Raw genomic sequence first — 16,797 nt, 5'->3', positions numbered from 1 at the left:
CAAACATATTTTAACACAAATGCTGAATGAACTTTGCAGTAATGATTAAGTGAGGTAGGAGGGTGATGCTGTGCCTTTCTCATTGAAAAAGTCTTGGGTGAGGTTTGTGTCAATACAGCAGCACATCAGAGCTTGTGAACTCTGCTGACAGCTGAGGTTGATGCCCAGACTGTGCTCTCTAGAAGCACATCACTGGCAGCTGAGAGTTCTCTGTTTCATGCGACACAGGCTTGGTGTGGGGGTGTGTGTGAGCACATCCATGTGTTTGCAGGCCATAATAGTCTGTGTAGGTATCTGTGCCATCATTCTGCCTTAGTTCATAGAGTCACAGGATCAGTTAGTTTGGAAGAGACCTCCAGGATCACGGAGTCCAACCTCTGACCATTCCCCACCTTGTCAACTAAACCATGGCACTAAATGCCACATCCAGTCTTTTCTTGGACACTGCAGAGATGGTGACCCCACCACCTCCCTGGGCAGCCCCCTCCAATGCCTGACCACCCTTTCAGTGAAGAAATTCCTCCTGATGTCCAACTAACTATTGAATCAGAAGTCTGCATGAGGTGATTTTAACATAATATCCAGACACATACATGAATTATGAGTCCTGAATACTTTTTCAATTCATTTCTTTTCTGTATATCTAACTTCAGACGTTTCAAGAGTCTTCTTGATAGATGTGGATGCTGTGGATCTTTGAAACCTTGAGGTCCCATTCTTCAGAGACAGAGGTAGTCCTTGGAGATGTCAGAGGAGAATGAATTTTAATAGTAAGCTATTGAAAGGGAGTATGTTTATTAGAACTGTCCACACTTAAGAAGTTGTCAAGATACCACCATAGCAAATACCTGTAACTTTAATGAATAAATGAAACAAGGAACACTGTGCTTGGTACTGACCTTTAGCATAAACAGGTCCTCCCTTGGTAGAGTTTTTGCACACAGTTTGATTTATGTATCTTCCATGGACCTGCATGTTTTTAAAGGAGAGCCAGGTCCTCTGCAGTTTCAGCTTGTGAAAACAATTTACTTGCTGCAAGCTCTTTGCTAGCACTTAACTGCATTTCAGTAGCACACCTCTCATAACAATTCAGATAAGGTGCAGTTGTTACAAAGAGCAAGATTTGCATAGGCATTTCTGTCTGTGTATGTTTTATATTGTTCTAGGTATCATTTAAATTGCATTAAACTTCAGGGTAACTGTCAACAGGAAACTATTGATTTCTTCTCCTCCACTGCTCTTTTGGTGTTCTGCTGACCTATGTTCTATGTAAAAATAGGAAAAAATAGGGGAATGGATTTCCTGCTTTGGCTGTGACCTGAGTGAGCTCTGCACATTTAGCACTGTGGGAAGGAACAAAGGATGGTTCAGTGCTGCCATGTCCTTCAAATTCTGTGGCAAGACCCGAGCTAGGAAGGGAATGTTCTTTGAGGAGCTGTAAAGAGTCTGCCCTTTTTATTCCTCTTAAAAGGAAAAGTGTCTTCAAATGAGTCAGGGTAACACATTTGTGTTAATTATAAACAATGCTTTGAGCCTGCCTAAAGAATGGGAAAAAATCTGTGGAACTTCCCTGGTTATATTTTGCTTCTGAAATGTGGTATTTCTACAAAATAACATGTGTAGAAGCAGAAAAATGTAGACCATGATACCCATTTTTCAATATTTTAGTTTTGGTCTGTAAAGTTCCTATTGTTTTCCATGTTCATTTTTCACTGTTCTAGCACTATTATTTTTCTTTTTTGTCTTTCCAAGTTTTTTATTCTGTTACAGCATTTGGTCTTTCACAGGTCATTCTCTGTTTAAAAACCTGAGATTCCAAATTCCACTAGCAGTGGAGTTCCAAACCCACTGCCAGGGGGTGCATTATTTTACATATGAATATAATCTGACAAAAAAAATATTTATTTCCCCCCCAGAAAAAGAAACTTGGGGACACTTTTTAAAATTAGTTTTAAGTAATAATTCAAATTACAATATTCTTATTTTCTGCTGAATTTTAGTAGCTATAATTGGCAATAATCTCCACTGTGTTTGTGGCAATGTTGTTCTATTTATTTAACTTGAAAAATAATCCTAAGTAGCATTTTTTAAAAGTATGTGTAGGAATATATGTTTATCACTGAGTTGTCATTTAAAACATGGCCTGAAATGCAATATTCTGAAGTGATGCTGATGCTCTGCCCTTCTTCAACTAGGAATTGTTTTTTTCAAGCATTGCCTTATTTTCTGTTTTCTTACAAATTTTCTTTGCTTCTGATCTTCCTCACTCAAATTGTCCTTGAATTTCAGGGAGTTTAACCTGAACATTAACCAGCTCCTCAACTCTGTTATTTGAAGAAAATGATTAATTTTTCATGCTCATCTCAGGTTGCACAAGCTCATTTGAGGATGCAAAAGCTCCTTAGAAGAGATGGTTCAGAAATCATTTAGGGCCAAGGACTCCTTTTGGAGTTTGGAATGAATATTCACAGAAAATATGCTGTTGTGCACAAAATAAAATCCAGTTCTCCTGGGTGTTGGTAATCGCCTTCCGAAGCTGAATCCAGCAGCAGCACGAGTCAGCATGAACATAATAAAACATTGCAAATACATGAGCAAGTTATTAAGTAAATTAAATACCAGTGTTCATATCTCTGAGGAGCACTGCAAATAGATTATGGTTTGTTTTTCTCTGTTCTGTAATCCAAGAAATAAACCAATATGTGTTACAAGGATTTCCATAGAGTCAGAATTTTCGGAATTTCTGAGCGTAGCTCTTTTCTCCACTCTGTACTATCAACAGGATTAATATGGGGCTGAGAACACCTGAATCTTCATTTCAGAGAACTGTCATTTGAGATTGATTTACCAGGATATTTCTTTTTCTTCAGTAATTTTAATCAGATTATTACTGGTATATGACCCTATATATCTGCTTTATCTGATGTTGAGTGTGAAAGATTAATAAAGATGAACTGAGAACTTGGAAGACTTCCATTGCAATCTGGCTTTTTAAAACCACTGATTTCTCTGTTTCTTTTGATTGGGTGAAAGCCCTTTAGAACAAGACAAAAGCTGATAGAGATTTAATTTTTTTTTTAAACTTCTTGTACGCCTTTGATACATATAATCACAATTTAATGTGAAAATTAGCATCTCTGCAGTTTCAATTGCATGCCCCACCAAAACAAAGCTAAATGGTATTAACATACTTTACACTGCTAGACATGCATTATTTGTAGATTTATCTTCTTTTAAAAATGTTTTGACATTAATATCGTGCAAGCAAAATTAACACTACTGCTTCTTTAAACTGCTAAAACAGCAGATACATATTAATTATTTACAATTTTCAGAGAGAATATTAGAGGCTGTCTTTTTTTTAAATGGTTTTCTCAAATTATCCTGTAATTCCTTGAAAAAAATAGAGAAAAAGGATAATATAAAGGTTTTTCAGTTGTTTTTAAAAATCTGTAAGAAACTGTTGAATTGATGTGCATATCTAAATGTCATTCTGCCTGGGAATGACTTTGTGTCCTAGAGGATATGGGTATTGTGGGATACTGGAATTGTGGCTTGGGAATACAAGGCTTTGGGTTGAATTGGAGGAATTCTTGCCATGCCTTCCACCTCCTTGTCCCAGCTTAGCTCTTACTCTGCTCATTTATTTAAGAGCACTGATTTTTGAAGTGTGCTGATCTGCTTCATAATACGGCTCCTGAAACAATTGTGCTGGCACAATTAAACTGTGGTGATGCCAAACTGTGCCTTCTAACGATTTCAAACAAACCTGGAAGAATGCATCAGAGATATTTATTATTTTAAGAAAAGCATGTGGTGTACCACAGACAACATACACAGTTTTACTTCATGCCCTCCTCCAAATATGTACAGACAGCACGTGGTTGTGAGTCATTGCAGTGTTCACTACATGCTATAAACAAAATAATTGTCATCCTAAACCTGTCATTTTCATTGTTTTCTTACAGAGTTTCTATTTCCATTCCGTTCCTTGTAGAGCACTATAAGGCTTTTATTATTTTTAATAACAATAAATCTCATTATTGTGAGTAAATAGAGATCTGTGCTTGTTCATAATCAGAACAAGGGTTTTATATGTTACCTGATGTGTGCTCTGGCAGCTGCAAACCTACTGCACATAAAGCAAGAGCCTTCTTTTACTAAATGTAGTCTTGATCATCACTGAAGGGAAGGAAATCTGTATCAGTGTCTCATTTCCACGTTTGTTGCTTGTTCCATCTGTGGTGGCCATCACCAAGGTTTGTTTCATGAGGGAACAAGCTCTAAGACCAACCCATTAACTCTTTAATATGCCAGAAGTTCCTTATTTCTTGAAGTGGTTAACAGAAAACATAATTCATGCAGGAGGTGCTGTGTGCTGTGTTTGCTGGTGTGACTTCATGGTCCTACTCTGTTGCAGGATACTCCTGCTTGGTGGCTGCCTGGATCAGGAGGGAGAGAATTGGGGGTTTTTTTCAATGAAGCTGATAAAAAAATTCCCTAATGTGCTTGGCACTTGAATTAAAAATGTTCTGTAATATATCAGTTTTAAAATCCACCTCTGCCAAGCTTAGTTCATCAGTTTGATTTGTGTTCCCTCCTGCACAGACACACACACACACGTACACATGAGCTTCCCTCCAGATTCCAGTTCAGGAATATCCTATAGCAAATAGTCTGGGTAATATATTTTCTGGGAGCAACAAACAGGTACATTTCACACATAGGCTTCCAGGTATAGGATTCCTGAAGTAGTTTTCCCTAAGAGAAGGATTAAAAAGCAAAGTCCAAATATGTGTCTGATACTTAATAATTTGGATTGTGCAGTAGTTCTGAACATCAGAGCAATTGCTTTGAGTAGTTCTGCTGAACTCTATTGGATTAATACCTTTGTATATTTTAGGAAAGTAAAAGATATCAAATTATAATCCAAATTAAGATTTGGATAATATGGTTGCAGCAGTTTGTGGTCACCTTTTTACATGGCTGATGTTTCTGAGTGTTTCCAATCTTTTCAGCATTGATTAATTCCACACACCCCCCTTACAGTGGGTTGTAGCTATGATCTTATATTTAATGAAGGTAGAAGGTGCTAAGCAGATGTTCTGCTATCAAGAATGCCTCAAATAGAATCCAAAATGAAATACTAAAGTATTGAATATGCTAGTTTGAATTCAGTATGAATGGCAAAGAATAAACAGTGCAGAACCTTATATTTATGATTATTGAATTTTTAAAATAAGCTTATTTTTAAAGCATCAAGAGAGATTTATTTTGTGTCTTGTAACCCATAAGACTTCGATTAACCCTTTGAAATATCCACCACCACTGTTAAAATGTTGGACAGTGGGAGTTGTTTTTGTCATGTGGCCAAACCTGCTGTCTGTCAGTGGAGAGTTTCTTTCAGTTCAGCAGTGAGACAGGCATTTGCTAACACAGGAAAACCTGAGAATTGTCTTGCCCGTTCTCTCCTGCTACATTCCATTGTTAGTAGAACATAAAAATATGATTTAGCTATTTGTAATATGTGGAAGAACTGCTCTTTCCTTTTTACAACTTAGTGGTTACACAACTGTAGGATACTTAAAAAGGAAAAATTTTACTTCGTGTCAGTTGATGTGGAAATGTTATGTAATGCTGCTCTATTTTGGCCACCTCTGTGTCATTGTATTTATTAGCCACTACAATGAGCTAAGTGGAAAGGGGGATTTAAAATGGTGAGGGTATTGTGAAAAGTTGTTTGGTTTTCTTTTTATTCTTGCCATTTTAATAAATATTCTCAGAAAGGAGCAGGGAAATTAATGAGATGGTTTTGCATCAGTGTGTCAAAGCAGTTTGCTTTTACACAATAAATGTGTTGCTTTTTATTCTATGTATCATAAAAAGAACCAAGACTGACAGTATTTTTAAAGTACATTAAGTAGGCATTAAGACAAGAGTGATTTGCACTGAGAGAGAGGGGAGTGATGTTTTTTTTCTCTTTCATGGTGGTTAAGCACATTTCCTTGTGAGGTAGGGAAAAAGATGACAGCAAGTTCTGGAGGGTTTGGGGTTTTTTCATATTAACTATAGAATATTTAGGTTTATTTTTAAGGATGGCAGAAATCAGTTTAAAGAGACAGTCTTGAGTGATACATACACAGATTTGCATCCACTCCCTTGACAAAATGTTATGCAAACAGAATACAGTGAATATACTTTAAAAAGCAAATCAGTATTTCTGTAGGGTTCTGGTTTTCTCTATGTATCAGTGGATGTATTATTATTATTATTTGGGGAGTTTATCACAGGTGGTATGGTAACTTCAGTTTTCTTTTAAACTTTTTGTTAACTCCTAACGTCATAAGAATGTGAATTTTTTAAAAAGCTGTTTTTGAAGAATTTTTTTTAACTATCAGCAATGTTAAGACAAAATTGAAAAATGTTTTTTAGATCCTTTCTGAGGATTCTCAGTAGCTTGTTTCTCTTCTGGGTGAATCTCACTGCCTTTCAGTTCTGTATTTTCTGTAAATGTGCATAAATCTTTCACAGGCACAGACATCTTCCTCACCCATATCTCCAATCACTACATAGTTCTAAGCATCCCCTGTCCATTTGTGGCCGTGCATCCTGAAATGCAAGCTGCCACGATGCTGTTGTGATTCATCATCTCATGCTCCATTGCCTGTAAAGCTGCTTTGAGAGGCTTTTCTTGTGGCTGTTGTTAAAATCCCCCTGGTTGCAGAATTTTAAACTTCTTTTTTTTTTTCCTTTTTTTCTTTTTTTTTACGAAAGAGAAGCAAATGTTTTTCTCTTCCTCCATATTTCTACCAGTGGCTAGTGAAGCAAAGCACTTCAAAGCTGACATATGTTCCACATTGTAGTTCCAGTGGATAATTCATAGAGAACTGAATAAAGACATAGCAGGAAACTGCTTGTTACCAGTTCTGCTCTGTAGGCACCTGCTCCAGGTTCTGCTCCTCTTGGGTAACTTTCTTCTGTGACAGTTATTTTTTTGCTTATCCTAGCTGATATTTGACAGTCTGAAGTTTGGTCTTCTCCTTCCCATTAATAAAATCAATTCTTACTTCCATTTTAAACACCATGGAGTGCTCAGCACCATTTTTGTTAGAGGAGGAGGTCTCTCCTTAAGTTAATATGCAGAAAAACATGTTATCTGACTTTGGAAGTCCAAACTGAGCAGATGGGGAGTTCTTTCCCAGAATTTCCTGTTCATAACTATTTGCAGAACAGCATCAGTTTTTCTGGGTCAATATTTTGACTGTATCCACTTTCAGCAAGAAATAACAGCTATAATGAGTTTCTTTGTTCAAAGAGAAAATTTAGGAAGGCAGAAAATACGTCAGTGACTTTGTGAGGTCTAGCAGGCAGGTGCATTTTATAGCAGAGACTAAGTGGGATGTGAAGGTTTAATTGAAGGCTGATTTTTTGAATTAGAATAGTTTGCCTTTAAAATGGACATGGGGACAGTATTGTAAGCAGCTGTAGCTGAAGATTTAATCAAGTAGCTGCTGCATAGCAAAATTATGATGATTACCAGTCATGGTGTGAGTTTAGTACCCAGAGCCACCAACCAGCTTGTGGAGCCTCCCTGTCATAGGTGCTGCACAGCTCCTTTCAGTTTGGTTAGATAAAGCCAGAAGAACCACAGATAAAATGATTTATTCAGAGAAATATAAACAAATCATTGTGGCTGGCTGCAGGAGAACCAGTAGGAGCTAACAGCTGTTGAATGTTACCAGCAAAGGTGGGGGGAAGCTGTGTACAAGTTCAAAGCACCAAAACCATAAATGTCTACGCCATGTCAGTTTGTACATCTTTGAGTTTGTCATGCTTAATACAAGATCAAGTGCTGACAAAGGACAGTGCAGAGTATGCACTGGGAATGGATAAATGGAATGCACTGCTCTAACTGTTCACTTCAGGCAACTGAGTGACAGAACTGTCTTACTTGACCAAACCCACGTTATTCTGTCTTTTATGCTCTAATTTATTCCTGTCACGTGCTGGGAAGTCCTGCTTGGAGTGTCTATTCTCAGCATAAAACTGTTTGTCAAATTTCTATTAAGCTTAAGGTGAAAAATTAATGAGCCATTCACTTCAGATATTTCAAAACTAATAGTGCTGTATTATTAATGCAGCAGAAGGTCAAAGATGTGGGTACATACAATTATGCCCCGTTGTTCAGTCAGACTACTTTTTTTGTCTTTATTTTTGGGGGAACATCATTAAAACAGTGTTTCAGGTCGTAGAAGGAATTATTTTGATGAATTCTGTCAGTAAACTTTTTAGACAGTTTTAGTTGTTAACTTTTTGGTTTATCTGATCCTGGCAGAAGGTGCCTTGAATAAACAGATAATGATGACATAAAGTGCTCTGTCCAGTCTTACTTTGAATTTGGAATTTAAACAAAAATGAAGAGGAAGTTGATTTATATAGCACAAAACTTCTAAGAGAAATATAAAATACTATTTGCATAACACTGAGGAAGCTGGGGGTGAAGCAATATTTTGGGGCTAGAGAAGTATGACATTGTGACTAACTCTCTGATTTTTCAGTCTTCAGAAAAATCACTGAAATGATGATAAACTTGTACATTAACCTAGAATCGAGTGGGGTATGGTGCACAAGTGTTACTATTAAGTTCAGAAATCTCAGAACATGTTACCAGTACTAGTAAGTTAAGTGAAGGAGCACTGTGAAGTGCTGGGTTAGAAATGTGCGTCCCTGACTGAGCAGTGTGGAAACTGGTGCTCAAGGTTTGAGCTTGGACTGAAAAAGAAAACATCAAACATCAAAAGTCACTGCAGAAGTAGAAATGCAGGCCTTGCTTTCCATGCAAAAACTTTCTTAAGGCAGCGTTTTTTTGTGCTCCTAAAATTAACTAAATAATTGATTACTGTATTTTCCTTCTTGCTTTACAGTAAGTTCTCCAGAGACTTTCTGAAATTAATAGTGGTTCTAGGCCTGGCAGGGTTACACTGTTAGACTTGCAGAGAAAAAGGAATTCTGCTTCTTGGAAGAATTTCATGCTATAAAACTAAATTTCATTACAGGAAAAATGTCAAATTTAAATTATCCTCGAAGCATTTGTTGTTCCCACAGATCCTGAAAGAGCTCTGTGCTCCCAAGGGTTTGGCACCCAGCAGAGAAAGTGCCAGCAAGAATTTCCAAGTTCTTTTGATATGCTGGTTTCTTTATGAAGTTGCACTGCACTGTTTCACTCTCACTACAGCACCAAGCCCATGAGTATTTAAAAACTGAATGATTAGGCTTTAACTAGAGCCCTGGAAATCTCCACGTTTTTAAATGTGCACCGCAGAGATTGGTCTTGAATGGTTCCCTTTTGAAATCTGGTCATGATGCATATTGCCTTCCTCAGCCTCCTTAACAAGTGGCAACTAATAAATGCCTGGCAGAGGGAAAGGAACTCTAACTTTTTCATTTCTTTTTTTAAGAATTTTTTAATATTCATTCCAATAGTGCTTTTTTTCTTTGTTAATAGTTTGTCAAGTTCGGTTACTACAGAATTTTATAGAAATCAGGCCTGGAAAAGATGTCAAGAGGCCATCTAATGTAGCACCTTCCCTCAGGGAGGGAATCAGCCATATCTGCATCATTCCTGACAGATGTTTGCTTTCATTTTTCTCTAAAAAGATTTCCGTTGAAGAGATTTTATCACCTGCCTAGGCAAGTCTTCATGAGTTCCTCTATTAGAAAGTTTTTCTCTCAGATAAATCTGCCCAGATAACTTAAATCTGCCTTTCTATAGATTTTATTTTTCTTTTTCTCCCGTACTTCAAACTCCATCTTTATTGTGAAATAAATACTAAGGGTATCTAAAGGAGGGGTTTCTCCTGTAAGCTGTTCTTGAAAGTGTATCTTTCACAGGTTATTCAGGTATGGATCTCAGGTTGTGAGTAACTGGAGAAAGGAGAGATTTTCCTCATCTGAAATTTTTTGAGCTTCATTGCTCCTGTAATACAGTCTGCAGATTGACAAACACTGGACAGAAAATAATGTCTCAATTTCACATCTCTGATGGACTTTTTAGGATTCTTTTTGATTGCAGAAGCAGACTTTCAAAGCTTGACCAGAGCGATTTTGCCATCAGTTTACTGAAGTGGCAACTTTAAGAGATTTTGAACCCAGACAAAATTTGATGAAACAAAGCTTTTTTAAAATTATATTTTGAATGAGCTTTACCTTTCTACTTAAATATTTATCTGATTCTCTTCAAACTGAGCACTGATAATCTTGCCACTGTGTGTTAAAGTGGAACAACACCTTTTGTTTTTCCATAATTAAATGGTATAGAGCTTTGGTCGATTTTTGCATTATAATTAAGGGTATACTGTAAAAAGTTACAGAAGTTCCTAGAACAAAAAGAAAAAAAAAAAAATGAGGATGTGTCTAGATTTTTTTTTTTAATGTGATTTAGTAGCAACAGTCCTGATAGTAGTTTTATAGAAATTTATTTGAAACGTGCTGCTGATTGCTGATAGCTTTCTCCCTTTGTGCCTGTGCAGAATTTAAAGGATGATGTTGGGTAGTAAAGAACTCAGTGTTGACAGGAAGTACAGTGTTTGTTTCACAGAGGTCTCAGGGAGAGGCCTTGTATTCTGAATCTCTAGTTGAAAGTCTGGACATGATTCAGCAGGGGCAGATACGTTGGAAGGCTTTGAGGGTGTTTCAGGTTGTGTTAGAGCTGTGTCCTGCCCCAGGCTATCAACCTCTGCTCCTTTTCCATGGTGTGCTTTTCTTCTGCCAGAAGTGTTCTTGCTTTCCATAGGAAGAGATGCTCCCCATATTAGGCCAGCTGAAATAGCTGAGAGAAAGAGGTGTTTTGTCCTGAAGTGCTTCAGAGCATTTCCATGTGCAAAATTAGGTGCTTTTTTTTTGCCCAGTTCTGTCAGTTGGTCTCCCAAAATATCTCATTATCTCATCAGAAACCTTTCCATGATCAAATGTTAGGCATGTGTATGGAAACTCACATTTTTTCAGTTAAAGGGAGATTTTAATATTTGCATGAACCTGCTAATATTGAGAGGTTTGAGCAATGTCTTCTTAACATCTTTAAGCTGTAAATTAGGTATTCTGATGCTTACTGATCTATATCTTTCTCCATCTTGATGTGTGTATTTAGTACCCTCCTATTCCAAACCTCCTCCAGGTGTTCAGTTTTTACTTGAATTTGAAAGTTATTGCTGATCAGTAATTCTGTTTTTCAGTGATTCCTTTAACTACACACCAATTTAATATGTTGTGTTTAATTCACAATCAAATATCTGCTTGGACTCTTTAACAGTTTCTTCCTTGTGGAACTATTGCCCAAATACTGTAATATGTTCATGTAATTTTGTAGTACATGTTCTTGAAGAAGCTTTTTTTTTTTTTCCAGTATGGTAAGCACAAAACAACAGCTGCTTAATCTAAATCACTTGTTTTAAGCTATATGGTAGATGTTTGCATTTTTGTATTTGGTTTATGAAGGAGAGAAATCTAATTTTCATTTACTAAATTGCTTTTCTCTTTCTGTTATTTAAGATGGAAGCTACAGGCAAAATCGACTGAACCTCACAACACTTTTGGTACAACCAATTTCTGCAGTGCTTGCCAGAAAACTTGTTTCCCCACCTGAGGACACTGCCCAGAAAGACAGGTGTACTCCCCTCCAGCTGCCAGCTACAGGTAATGCTTTTCAAAGACACTTAACACCTGTGGAATGTTCCTCAAGGACTCCAAATCCACCTTCTATAACTATAAAACTAGGAGGTGTAGCTGATTCGGGGTGTTTTGCTTAGATGCTTTCTAGAAGAACCTGTGAACAGTCTAAAACTATGCTCCTAAAATCTGATAGATGGAAGATGTGGTTTAAAAAAAAAAAATATATATATAAGGCATTGAGCACTAATTCTTAATACTGACTTGAAACCTTCTCTGTGTAGATACCATCACTAGGGAGGGTTTATTAGTGCTGCAGTATGGTTCATTAGGCCTTGTTGGACTACTAATAATGTGATTTTTAACATCAAGGCATCAGTAACTCTATAATTCTGTGGCGCTTTTTTGTGTTTTTGGAATAACAACACTTAAATTCTAAGCATGTCTCTATGTTCCTTAATTTGTTTATTCTGTAGAATAAACAATGTATTGTTATCTGAACCTTCAGGCAGCTTTTTCTCTAAGTTTCACCAGGAAAATGTACATCATGATAAGAGCGAAATACCTTGAATAGAGCCAGATGAATGCATTCAAAGTATCTCCCTAGAAATAATGCCATTAGCAAAGTCACACAGATTATTGCTTGAAAAAACTTATTGCTGATGTAGGGGGGGGGGGAAAGTAAGACTACAGTCTTCCAGCAAAGATGCTGCACAGTGTTTCATTGAAGGAACATCTTCCAGAGAACATTCTGGATGAGGTGCATGTTTAAACAGTAATAAACAGTAATTCAGTTTTGTTTTGTACGTGTCCATCTTTCAGCAGAAAAAAATGTGTATTTTGTCATAATGCCTGTTTAAATGAATTGATTCAAAACTGTGGTCTTGGAAGGGAGGAGGCAAATTAATTTAGCCACTGTATCCTGTGCTACACACAGTGATGATAACAGTAAAAACAAATTTTGAGGGCAACCAATGTACTTTCATGTGCTGTATCCCTTGTTTATTGCTTTTGGAAGGTTATTGTGGAATAGGAGTACAATACAACAAGTCATAAAAAAGCTTGATTAATTTTATGACTTGTGTTAGCATACTAAAGAGGAAAGCAGAGGACCTCATGTTTCATGGCTTAAGCTGTTGTGGTTAGGCAGAACTAATGTTGTCCATGCATGGCTGACTAGATATGTTAAAAATGAACTGATTGTCCCCACAACCAGTAGAAAAGAAGAAAAGGTTATTTTGGAAGGAACAAGTGCTTAACCATTCCAGGTAGGATGCAGGAAGCTTGTTAGTATTGAAGGAATTTTCAACAGCTGAAGTGCCTGGAGCAAAGCATGAATTTGGGCTGGAAAATGACACTAATTTTAGAAAGATAAAAGGCTGCACAGTGTCTGTTTCTCAAAAAGCTTTGTCAGGAGGCTGCAGGACAGAATCATCTAAAGGGCAGCTTATTCTGCTTTTTCTGTGACAGGTGTAGCATGTCTGTTTTATTTCCCTGAGAAGACAGGTATTCTGTGAGAGCAGAATTTTTGGAAAGAAGGAATATTCCTAGCCAGCAGTGTATTAAGAGCCAGTCCATGTCTGGTTGACTCTGGGTGAACACAACAGCTTGTGTCTGATTTCATGTAAAGTTCTGAACCACAGTAATCCTTGTGGGATTTTTAAAAAACTCTCAATTTATTGAGAAAATAGAGACTATAAGAAGAAGCCTTGTATAATTCTGTAATGTACCATGATACATTTTTCCTTGAAGTAATGGTGAAGCTGTTGATGTGCTGGAGCACAGAGTGTGCTGTTGTTCAGTAGTAGCCCTAATGGAAGAGAGAAAAAACTGGTCTTTTGATAAGAAATTGTGTATAACTATTTAATAATAGTAATAGCTAAAGAGATAATGCTGAGGACAGCAATGCATTTGAGAAGAGTGAAGGTTGAATTTGCAGTCTTCCTGTTGATTTGAAGAAGCTTAAGAGAGAGATTTCACTTCTGACGTAGGACTCATCACTTATTTGTCAAAAGAGGTGAATGAGCAATTCAGATGATTGGTTGGCTTCAAATTTGTTAGGATAAAATGATCATCATTCTCTCATCAGTATGTTTCAAAAAGCTGAACAGCAGATTCATCAGTAATGATTAAACATTTATATATAGTTTTCTCACATTGCTGCTTTTTTCCCTTAGCCTTGCAGTTTTCAAGAGACAAAATGTGACACAGGGAGTGGGGGGATGGAGGCAAACATCCCAGACAGATCGAGTGCTCAGGACCTACATAGAAAATAGTGGCAATTGAAGTTATCTGTTAGTTTTGTGTTAGATGAAGTCAGTAATTAAATTTGCTTTTTGTTTGGTATGGTACATTATCGTTAAACCTCATTAATCTGAAATTCTGTGCTCCCATGAACTTTCTCCCAAAGATAGGCAATTAGAAAGAATTTCAGAGTGAACATCTATAGAGAAACTGTAAACTTTTGAAGCTTCCTTTTTTTTTTATAAAATCTTACCAGGGTATTTGCTAGAACATGGTGAAGGTTGTTGTAAAACTAAAGCACTCCTATAAACATAAATGAAGAAAGTCCTGCTGTGTACAGTGAACTGTCTTTGTTGTTGTTAAGTTTACCACTATTTGGGAGATTGCAGTCATGTACAAATTATCCTTTTCAATTAAGCTCTTGGGTTTTTAATGTAAATCTATCTAATGGGAATTAATTTACAAAGTGTTTTTTGCCACTAATGACCATATACTTTGGTTTGAATGGAAATCCTTCAGGCCTGGTGTTGAAACACATCAGTATGTGTGTAATTTTTCCCTTTGGCTTTAAGTGTCAGTTTTCCTACTCACCTGTCTCGTGTCTAAGAAGGGAGCAGATGAAAAAGATCTAGGATTTCAGTAGTGATCAGTCTCCAGGTGTCTGTGGCTCATCCTATTCTTCCATTCTTCCCCTCACTTATGCTGCTGGTCACTCTTGGAGATAAGGACTAGATGACAGGTTGATGTGACCCTGTATGCCTGAGCAATACAGCTCAATTGGTAGGAAGTGTAATGCAAGCATTCATGCAGTGATCTCACTTAAAAATCCCATTTCTTACCACTTCCTAATGCCTTTTCCTGTGAAATAGGGGTAATTTTTTTTTTAATACTTTAACTTCTAAAATTATAAAACCAAAGCATGAATGGTTTAAGTAACTTGAATGAGATCAAACACTGTGTGAATAATAGAGCCAGGTATACAAAGACTCCCAGCATTCTGCTGCAGACAGTAAAATTACTCAGATCAAAATGCTTTTCTAGGTAGACTCTTTTGATCTTTTTTTGGTCTACAAAATACAGTCACTGATCAATACTGAATCATCACAGTGACTGCAGTGCAGAGATCCATTGTAGGCTGCAAACAAATCTACCTCCTGTAACAAAACGGGTGAGTGGAACAGATAACTAGAACTGACTGTTACTGGAAAGGTTTGTAGCACAACATAATGAATTTTTATGAGACTTTGAACATCTATTTTATGTAGTTCCACATGTCAGATGTTCATTATACCGAGTTTATAGTCAACTCTGATCATGTGAAATTTGAATCATTAATTATACAAGGGGAATAATTGGAAGAGTCCGTTACTTTCCGTATTATACGATCCTCATCCAAGATAAATAAAGTTCTCTGCCAAGTGCTGCACAAGTGCAAATCAAGCCTGTCTTCTTTTCAGTCAGAGGAAGGGCATGGAGTGATAAAGGATATATATCTTCTCCTGTTAAACTACAGCCTTGTGATAATATTATATGTGTTTCTCCTTCGTAGTTTGCTACCTGTCAGAGAAAATAAAGACTACCATATTTAATAAACTCTGGCTGTGCCATCTCACACTATGATATCAATATGCAAAACAGTATGATAATTTCTGGCTATTTGGACTCTGCTAAACATGAATCCAAGGAAACAAATAGAGAAAGATGCCAGCATATTGTGTGGCAGTGCATGTTACTGTACTTACCAAATCTAGAGTCATAACAAGTAGGAAGATAACAAAGTTCTGCAGATGTCTCTTACTGGCATTTGAAAGAAGAACAAGTTAAATAGGGAGCTGATCTAATTCAGACATCCTGTATATGAAAACTTACATTTATACCAGTACTCTTGGATTTTATTTTCATGATCACTTTAAATTCTGTTCGTTTTTTAAACAGAAGTTCATGAGAAGAATTAAGCATGAACAGTGTGAAGCATTTTTTATGTATCTTCTCTCTACTCCCACCTGAAGCATCAAGAGTTTTTCTACCAGAGTTGTAAATAATTAAGATACATTTTCAGAATTCTGTTCTGCACCAATATTTTCCTGTGTGATGCTTTGCTTTTGATTGCTATAAAGCGGGTAAAGAATGAAAGTAGTGTGAGGTTATCAAATTCAGCTACACCATCTGAAGCATTTTCAATTCTCTTTGATGTTGACTGTGACACATTTATCCTGTATCACATTAGGCCATCCTAGTTTAGAGCCTCCTTAAAGGACTTTATTTTAGGCATTGCTTATTTGCAAACGCTCTTCATCTGAAGAGTTTTATTTCTGGATTCTTCATTGTAGGTCAGAAAAGATGATCAAATACCAAGGAGTTTATTCATTAAGCTCTTCATAGTAGGATTAGGCTTCGAGTCTCAAGATCTATGAATATTTGTTAAAAAAGGAGAATATGTTGTCAGTAGGCAGCATACTTGATTAATCAGATATAAATCTATTAGGGGAAAAATATTAGGGATACCAGATTTAGATGGGGTATTGTTTATGCACAAAACAAGTGAAGGCTTTTCATTACAGGGACATCTGTCTAGGAGTTCTGACATATTCCTGTACAAATAGTTTTATACTTCAACAATTCTGTACATTGCATAGATTCAGTATTGATTTTTGCATATGCAATTTGATAGTATCACAAAATATTTTTCTGAGATTATATGCATTATTAAGTATATGCTATTTTCTATTTATTCAGTTTTTTAATTGTATCATGTTGCATGCAGTGTTTTTTGTATGTAAGTCCTGCTGTTACATAAATGCGTGTGATGATTATATTTCTTCACTTAAAGTTCTGTGTTTGAACTTAATTAAAAACTGACATAAAATACGTAGTAGATAAGGTTTTGCA

At 36.6% G+C, this 16,797-nt stretch overlaps 1 protein-coding gene across 16 annotated transcripts in view; it reads left to right on the top strand.

The window, feature by feature from the left end:
* Positions 1-16,797, top strand: part of NAALADL2 (N-acetylated alpha-linked acidic dipeptidase like 2) — a 432,075-nt gene that overhangs the window by 316,699 nt on the left and 98,579 nt on the right. For all 16 annotated transcript variants that reach the window (XM_069025088.1, XM_069025089.1, XM_069025076.1 and 13 more), the window contains one exon: positions 11,548-11,691. In XM_069025088.1, coding sequence (XP_068881189.1) covers positions 11,548-11,691 — 144 coding nt within the window. The remainder of the gene's footprint in view (positions 1-11,547; positions 11,692-16,797) is intronic.

Source organism: Aphelocoma coerulescens, chromosome 9, assembly GCF_041296385.1.
Source record: "Aphelocoma coerulescens isolate FSJ_1873_10779 chromosome 9, UR_Acoe_1.0, whole genome shotgun sequence".
In the NCBI taxonomy this organism is placed as follows: Eukaryota; Metazoa; Chordata; class Aves; order Passeriformes; family Corvidae; genus Aphelocoma; species Aphelocoma coerulescens.
This window is presented reverse-complemented; position numbering and strand designations above follow the sequence as displayed.